Below are 9209 nucleotides of genomic sequence, written 5' to 3' on the forward strand. Positions count from 1 at the left end.
AGGAACAATGGTAATAAGCTGATGGAGAATAGGTTTAGGTTAGAGATCAGAAGGCAATATTTTACAGTTAGGGTGGCCAAAATCTGGAACCAACTTCCCAGGGAAGTGGTCCTCGCCCCTACCTTGGGCAAATTCAAGAGGAGGTTGGACAATCACCTTTCTGGGGTCTTGTGAACCCAGCATTCATTCCTGCCTGTGGCAGGGGGTCAGGCTAGATGATCTGTTCAGGTCCCTCCTGAGCCTAGCTACTATGAAACTATGAAACTATGGGGGTGCGCTGCCACTGCCAGGCACTCCCTATGTGTCGCCAGTGGTAGCGCCCTCCAGCCCCTGTCACGCATGTTGTGGTGGCATCAGTTATTCTGTCCTAGGAGAGTACTGTCCCAGACAGCATAATTAATCAATTTACTGCACCCTAATACCTGGGCACATGTACACCAGGCTTTACTGCAGAGCTAATGAGTCAACTCCGCAGTCAAGCACACTGTAGATGGACCCATGAAGCTTGCTTGCTTCGGCAGCATCAAACCCAGCCCCAGGCAGGAGAAACCTACCGGCCGGACCATGGAGATTTGCTCCGGTAGCCTGGTCCTTAAGCCCAGCTGCAAACCCAGGTGCAGCCAGGGGCAGATCCAGCAGTGGGGTGCACTTGCATGCCACTTTGATTCCTGCTCCATGCACGGTTTAAATTAAACCAATTGCTGGGCATAGGCCACAGCATTTCTAGTCAGGCAATAGTGAAAGAGTCAATTGACTTTTTCTTTTTAATGGAGTAGCAGACCATCAAGATTTCATAGACATTAGGGCTGGCAGGGACCTCAAAGATCGTCAAGTTCAGCCCCCCGCCCCAGGGTCCCAGCAAGATAGACATCCAAGCGTTTCTTGAATGAGTCCAGAGTAGGGGCCTGCAGCACTCTGGCTAGCCCTTCTTCTGCACTGCTGCTGTTCTGTTCCCTGCTTCTGGTAATGTTGCTTCTGTCACAGCCTTGCAGACTAGTTTTAACCCTTGTTTTGCAGGTTAAGTATGCATTCCCCATGGAACATTCAACAAAAGTAAAACATGCATAGGCTTCCAACAACTGAGGTGGTAAAACGCTTGCTACAATATGAAAAAATAACACCTTGGGAAAATGCGTTAGTAGGTACAGGTGCCTCTTTCCCCATAATAAGTTATAAATCCTCTCTGTTCCAATGCTGGAAGGTAAATATAGTAAAATCCCTTGAAGGATTCAATGAAAAGGAGACCAAATTTCCTTTACCAAACCAAGATTTGTATTTTTGGAAAGAAGCAGGAAAAATAATTTACATTTATTTCCATTAAAACAGATCAGGTTTTGAATTTGCCTCAGGACTGACCAGGGCACATTCATAGTTTCATTGTAGCTAGGGTCAGGAGGGACCTGAACAGATCATCTAGCCTGACCCCCTGCCACAGGCAGGAATGAATGCTGGGTTCACAAGACCCCAGAAAGGTGATTGTCCAACCTCCTCTTGAATTTGCCCAAGGTAGGGGCGAGGACCACTTCCCTGGGAAGTTGGTTCCAGATTTTGGCCACCCTAACTGTAAAATATTGCCTTCTGATCTCCAACCTAAACCTATTCTCCATCAGCTTATTATCATTGTTCCTCGTCACCCCAGGTGGTGCTGGGGAGAAAAGAGCTCTGTCTGTTTGCTGATGATCTCCCCTGATGAGCTTTTAGGCAGCCACCAGGTCCCCCCTCAGCCTTCTCTTGCTGAGGCTGAACAGGTTTAGGTCCCTCAGTCTCTCCTCATAGGGCCTGTCCTGCTGCCCTCTCACCAAGTGGGTGGCCCTCCTCTCAACCCTCTCCAGGCCACATCCCCTTTGAAGTGCGGCGCCCAGTCCTGGACGCAGTACTCCAACTGCAACCTGACCAAAGTTGCATAGAGGGGGAGTATCACTTCTCTGAACCGGCTTGAGATGCACCTTTGGATGCATGACAAGTTATGGCTGGCCTTGCTGGCTGCGGTCTGGCATTGGCAGCTCATGTTCATCTTGGAGTCAATAATGACTCCAAGATCCCTTTCCGCCTCTGCGCTTTCAAGAGGGGAACTCCCCAGCCTGTATGTATGCTGTGGATTCCTTCTCCCAAGGTGCAGCACCCTGCATTTGTCTATGTTGAATCCCATCCTATTCTCATCTGCCCATTTTTGTAGTCTGTCTAAATCTAGTTGCAGCCTCTCTCTCCTTTCAAGTGTGTCCACCTCGCCCCACATCTTAGTGTCATCAGCAAATTTGAACAGCGTGCTTTCTACCCCCTCATCCAAGTCGCTGATGAAGATGTTAAACAGTGCAGGCCCGAGGACCGAGCCCTGGGGTACCCCACTGCTCACATCTTGCCAGGTTGAGTACAACCCGTCCACCACTACTCTCTGGGTGCACTCCATCAGCCAATTTTTTACCCATCCAACTGTGCAGGCATCAATGCCACAGTCGCTTAATTTATTGATGAGGATGGGGTGAGAGACAGTGTCAAAGGCCTTTTTAAAGTCTATAAAGACTACGTCCACAGCAACACCATCATCCAAGGATTTAATTACTTGGTCATAAAAGGCAATCAGGTTGGTCTGGCAGGACCTGTTTATTAAAAAACAATAGCCAGCCAACACCAGACAGTGTAGGCTAAAAATAAGCTGAAATGTAGGAACAGCTATCTGATCAACACCAAACCACAGTGCTATTTTATGTCAATGATGTTTTACTTTATGGACCCATACAAGAATTTCTTTATGAAGCTATCTGAGCAGTATTACAAATTATTCAGGATATAAGATTTAAGCTTAACAGACAAAAAGCACAATTAATACAGCAGGAGGTAAAATATTTGGGAATCATTTTAGGCTACCACAGTTGAACTCTGGATACCCAGCAGGTAGAAGTGAATGAAAAATTACTGTCGTCCACCAATGCTCATTCATTAAGGGCTGCCAGTACCCTAACGATAAGCTGTCCATCCTATTATCTTCAATTTGGAGTAAAAATAACAAAAAGTGAAATTATTGAAGAGCTAGCTTTAATTGAAGGCTACCAATACCTTCCCCAGCAAAGGGAGAGCTCTTTCTTTTATCTTTTTTTATAGGAAAACTGATGAACTGTGAGGCTTTGGCACCATGGATGGAATCATCAGCATTTTCTTCTCCTAAACCATGGCTTTCCTATGACAATGAAAACTGTCTTGTCTGTTTTGTGTTGCTTTGTTTATTGTTGCTATTAAAAGTGTATATGCATATGAATATCATGTAGCTGTAATAGAAATTGTTGTACATACATCATCTGAAACTTAGAGTTGTTTGTGGATCCTAGACCAGGACACTTCCTTCCAATTTGGACTGGAAAATGTCCTAATCCTTGGAGTAAAAAGTGGCAGTTTAAGTGGGAACTTAAGTAAAAGGCACCACTTGCATAGCCAAATGGCATTTATAGGGTGGTAATGTGTCTATTCTTTATAACCCTGACAATTTTTTGGTTTTATTTTTATTACTTTCCAGGGAATCCCATTAGTATCTAAATGTAATATATAATGCTAACTTTCCAGGTTGTGTTTGGAAATGAATTAACTAGTGTTCTGAAGAAAATTAAAGAATTGAGGGTTGGATCGCATTTGAAACCCATCCAATCAGCACTTTGGGTTAAAAGCAGGCTGGTTATGGTGTAGTGCTCTGTGGGCGGCAGCATCAGATTGGAAGCTGAACCTGCCTTTCATGATTCATAGATTTCATAAACCTTAGGCCTGGAAGGGACCTCGTAAAATCATCGGGTCCAGCCCCCTGCCCCAGGGACAGGAAGTCAGCTGAGGTCAAAGGATCCCAGCAAGATAAACATCCAAATGTTTCTTGAAAGTGTCCAGAGTAGGTGCTTGCACCACCTCTGGGGGGAGTCTGTTTCAGGCCTTGGGGGCTTGGACAGTAAAGAAGTTTTTCCTTATGTCCAGCCTAAAATAGTCTTGCAGGAGTTTGTGACTGTTGGACCTTGTCTTCCCTTGGGGAGCTCCGGTGAACAGGCATTTCCTGATGCACACCCCTGATATACTTATAGGTTGCCACCAAATCACCCCTGAGCCTGCACTTCTCCAGGCTAAAGAGTCCCATAGCTCACAGCCTCTCTTCATAAGTCCTGTTCTCTTGCACTCTGATCATGCATGTGGCTCTCCTCTGGACTCTTACAAGCTTCTCCACATCCTTCCTAAATTGTGGAGTGTAGAATTGGATTCAGTACTCCAGCTGTGGATTCAAGTGTCTGAAGGATTTACTGGATACACTTTGGCTATATACTGGAAGAAAACCCCACTGTTGGTGCATACTCCATCTGGAAAGGTGCATAAATTCTATGGCAAGCATCAAAGGAAAAAGTGGTGGTATAATGTTTCAATTGGAGTGGGGACCACAATAAACATTGTATATTTAATTGTTTTTATTAAATAAGATATTAGAAAAATATTGATTATTAGCAGTTATGATGTTATGTATTTTGTACCTCACTGGACAACACAGAGTATAAAAACAAGGCCATGGTTATACTGTGGTGTCTCCAATTCCATTAGGATTGAATTTTTCACTTTTGCAAAAGACTTTGTCTTATCCAAAAGTACTTACTATAGTTAAGTCCATTAAAAGGTACAGCCACAAAACAGTAGTTCAAATTAAACACAACATCAGTAATGTTTTTCAGGTTTTAAAAATAATGCAGGAGGCTGAGAAGCATTTTTGGTGGAAAGTTTTGCTAGGATGAAGTCCTACTGCCCAAGGAGTTTTAAACCTAATGCTTCATCCCATTGTGGTGATAACTGGCAGCCAAATTGCTACGGTCATTTTAACTGTTACTTTGGCTTGCTGAAAGTATTGCCGCATTAATCAGTTGCATAGAGCATACCCCTCGGACCTCATATTGCCACGTGCTGTATGCCAGTCTTTGTTCAAGAGACACCATGGCAGAGTCTACACCAGGTATATAAAAGTGCCAGCATGATCATTTTCTTTATTCTGGATGTTTTTAGTTAGATCATCTTAAATTAAACCACAATTATTCATGATGATTTTACTTACAACTCTGCTGTCAATTTGTAGAACTGTGTTCCCCATGTCCATTCATTTATCTTTGCAACTTAAGGAATTTGTTTTTGTGAAGTTGAACGGTGTTGGAATGGTGAGAAAAACATTTTTAATTTTCCTACAAAGCTATTTCTGCTTTGTTAAGTAAAGATGAAGACAGATTTAGAAATCATCACAGTGATTAAAGGGTCCCCAGAGCTCTAAAATGAAGAAACACTCAAAACTTCTTAATATCTGTCCACTACTGCAGTCCTTGTTCTTGTGAGTCACAGATTACACTCAAGTAATGCAGGATCCAGCTTTAGATTATTATTATTATTTTACTAAGTGCACAGCCACCCCCTGCCCCCTGCCCCTCCTGGACAAGCCACCAATGGCTGTGCCCCACCTTGCCCCAGCTGGGCAGCACCTGCACCAGCCCCACTCCCTCCCTCAACATAGGGGCCTTGATCTTCCCCCCCACACCTCTTCCCTCTCCCATGCCCTTTCCTCCCTACAGACTTACTGGATGGATGCTGCTCTCGAAGCCATGGAGCTGCATATCAGCAGTCAGATCGGTATTGGCCAATTTGGCTGGTTAATAATTGTCCATTGGTATTGGCCAAAAAATTCTTTAGCAGTGCACCCCTAATAGGAGGGCATCTTCCCTGTTAATCTCTATTACTTTTTCTATACCCTTTGTCACAGAGCACTGAGGTGCCCTGTGCCTGAAGAGGAGAAAACTGCTAGGGAAGGAGCCCTAGCAGTGACTAAGGACCACAGCTGTGGGTTGCCGGGGCAACCAGGGAAGGTCAGCTGACGAGAAGGGGCAGGGCTTGACCCTTATAAAGCCTAAGGAGCAGAGGCCTGAGGCAGTTCCCTGCCAACAGAAAGAGAGGTAGGAGCTCTCTAAGCCAGGAAGAAGCCTGGCTGCAGGTACAGTGTATGGCAGCTCTAAGATGCTTGAGCAATTTATGTTACAGCCCAGGGGCTTGTGTTTTGTTGTTGGTTAAACTGGTGGTTTGGGTGAGGCTATAAGGGGATGGAGGAGGCCTCATAGGGGACTCACAGCAGAGTGAGGACCCTTGTGCCAGTGTGGGTGCAGCATAGGGGGTACATAGACCCAGCCCCAGAGGGGGGGTGACTGTGAAGCCCCAGTGCGGGTGTGGCAAGCCCCAGGAGAGGGCAGCATGATTGAGGAGCCCAAGCTGGGCACTGTGAACCCCAGGAGAGGGCAGTGTGATTGAGGAGCCCAAGTTGGACACGGTGAGCCCCAGATAGGGGGCAACATTACTCGGAAGCCCAAGTTAGGCACGGCGAGCCCCAGATAGGGGGGGCAGCATAACTCGGGAAGCCCAAGTGTGGGCATGGCGAGCCCCAGGAGAGGGCGTTGGCATCACAGAGAAGGCCCAGAGAGAACAGGAAGGGGCCAAGATAGGGATAGACCTGAGTTAACATCGGCGAGGTGTGAACTGCGGTGTAGGGGAGGAAATGGAGCAGCAGATAGCACCCCCTAGCGGTGGGGCAGTATAAGGGTAGCCTCCTGCTAATTAATACTTCTTAATTAAGAACAAGGTGTGGCAGGTGAGTAGGTGGGCGGTTGCCCCAGAGACAAACGTGTGGGCCACATTGAGGGCGGCCCAGATCGTGTACCTGTCATACCCTTTAACGCTATCACTCTGAAGGACATGAAGAAACTCTAGCTAGATCAATATACAAATGGGCACTGAGTGTCATGATGGCAGATATTGAAATTGGACAAATAACTTGTTTAAACAGATGGTCTGATCCAGTAGGTCAAATCCAGTTACAGAAAGAAGCCTTCCTCCACTCCACTGTTTTCTCCTCTCCCCTCCCCATTCAGGCCAGGGCAAAGCTCTTGAACAGAGCACACCTCCTGGAGAGCAGGCATTACATGCCTAAAGCCTATATTTTCCCCTTTCACACATGCATAACAGGCATCATTACATTCTTGAGTGACTGACTGAACACTACTTTGTGAACTTTTCAATACACTAGCTACACCAAAATTTCCCTTAAATTTGGTAGGCTAAGGGAAACATGCAGAAATGTGCCTGCCTGACACGTGGATATTTTCATGTGGCAGGTCATCAGTTTTAGCCATACATCTCCCATATCTGTTCCCTCCCTCAACTGGGGGCAGTGGCTCTGTGCTAATTTGAAGGATTGGGACTTTGAGCTCTTGCAGCTTGGTGCTGCAACTGGTAGGGAGGGAGTATCCACTTTCCAAAGCACATTCACAGAGCTGTTAATGATATCCAGTGGAGATCTGGGCAGTTTACCAGCATTAAGTACCAGAAATTGCCTGCCCATATGTCTGAAAAGGAAGGGAGTACCATATAGGAGAGGAAGCCAGCTTGACTTCTGCAAGAGCCACATTTCCAGGACTGATGACAAGACACTATCAACTACATAGGTATTTCTTTCCTGAAATGATTAAGGAGGTTTGAATTTCCCATAGCCCCTCTCTCGTGAAGGAATATTGAATTAGAAACCCTATGCAATACAGTTTCCTCAATCATCTATTTGGTTGATGTTACCACAGGAGATAATACAACTCCTGTGAACTGGCACCTGCCTTGTTCACTTGAAAGCCTGTTGAAATGTGAATAAATCTCCACAGGCTTGAGCTATGACCCAATCCAAGACCTACCTCATAGCTACCATTCACTATACAAAACCCCCCATGCTGGTCATCAAAATTGGGGCCAGAGCCACCAAACCAGGGCCACTGCACTCATGCAGCTTGCCCTTCCCTTTGCAGCTGGGCCTGATGGGATGGGGACAGGGATAGGGGCATGCCCCCACTTTGCTCCCCCACTCTGCCCCCTTCCTGCCCCCCAAGGTGGATGACAGACTTTTTTGGGGATGGATATGCCAGCAATGGAGCACAGTGCTGGCCCCTTCCCCGCAGTGGTCCCTGAAGCATGCACAGCAATGAGCTGGCCCAGGATTCTGGACCCCAGTACAACTGTTTTTAAACTGGCACCTGCCTGTTGCATCCACCTGGGCTCTGGGTAGCTGCTGCAAGTCACAGAGTCTGGTCTGCTCCCAGCAAGGCTTGCAGCCTCCCTGCCACCTGCTGTGGTGTCAAGATTGACTACAAGATGAACATGATCCTTCAATGTGATGCTGTAGCTAGTAAAGTGAGCAAAACGCTGGCTTGTATCCATAGATGCTTCTTAAGCAAATCCCGGGACGTCATTCTCCCCCTGTACTCGGCCTTAGTGAGGCCGCAGCTGGAGTACTGTGTCCAGTTTTGGGCTCCATAATTCAAAAAGGATGTGGAGAAGCTTGAGAGAGTCCAGAGGAGAGCCATGCGCATGATCAGAGGTCAGGAAAACAGACCTTACGATGAGAGGCTGAGAGCTATGGGACTCTTCAGCCTGGAAAAGTGCAGGCTCAGGGGGATCTGGTGGCCACCTACAAGTTTATCAGGGGTGCTCACCAGGATCTGGGGGAATGTCTGTTCACCAGAGCACCCCAAGGGTTGACAAGGTCGAATGGTCACAAACTCCTTTGTGACCATTTCAGGCTGGACATAAGGAAGCACTTCTTTACTGTCTGAACCCCCAAGGTTTGGAATAGACTGCCACCAGAGGTAGTTCAGGCACCTACCTTGAACGCCTTCAAGAGACATCTGGATGTTTATCCTGCTGGGATTCTATGACCCCTGCTGACTTCCTGCTCTTTGAGCAGGGGGCTGGACTTGATGATCTTCCAAGATCCCTTCCAGCCCTAATGTCTGTGAAATCTGTGTGATCAGTCTGGGCTCTGTGGCCAGCAGCAGCTGCCCAGAACCTGACTGGATGTGGCATGCCAAGTAAAATGGCCTTGCATGTCATGTTCTGCCATGCATGCCAGGGGTTGCTGTTTCCTGTGTTAGAGTATAATACTAAGTCTCACTATGATAGCCAGGTTCCTGATTCAACTGTAAAATTTACTCTGCCCTATAGCACTTCATGTATTGCCATAAATGCCATCAGCATGTCAGCTGGCAAAGTAGGCACTGCAATACCGAGAGACATCCTAAACCAGAAGACAGTTTTAGCTTTTCCTGAAGCTTTAGACATTGCACATTATTGGGGAGTAAAAATATATCTTTGAGACTGGGGGGGGGGGGGGGGGGGGGGTTTTAAAG

General features: G+C 46.7%; 1 protein-coding gene across 1 annotated transcript in view; it reads right to left on the reverse strand.

Annotated features, from left to right (window-relative positions):
• The window catches only part of LOC102380711 (caspase-14), a 13242-nt gene extending 12676 nt beyond the window's left edge, over positions 1-566 (reverse strand). Inside the window, exon 1 of the mRNA XM_025194358.1 lies at positions 555-566. Coding sequence (XP_025050143.1) covers positions 555-566 — 12 coding nt within the window. The remainder of the gene's footprint in view (positions 1-554) is intronic.
• Between the last annotated feature and the right edge of the window lie 8643 nt (positions 567-9209).

This window comes from Alligator sinensis, unplaced genomic scaffold (genome assembly GCF_000455745.1).
Source record: "Alligator sinensis unplaced genomic scaffold, ASM45574v1 scaffold1118_2, whole genome shotgun sequence".
Taxonomy (NCBI): Eukaryota; Metazoa; Chordata; order Crocodylia; family Alligatoridae; genus Alligator; species Alligator sinensis.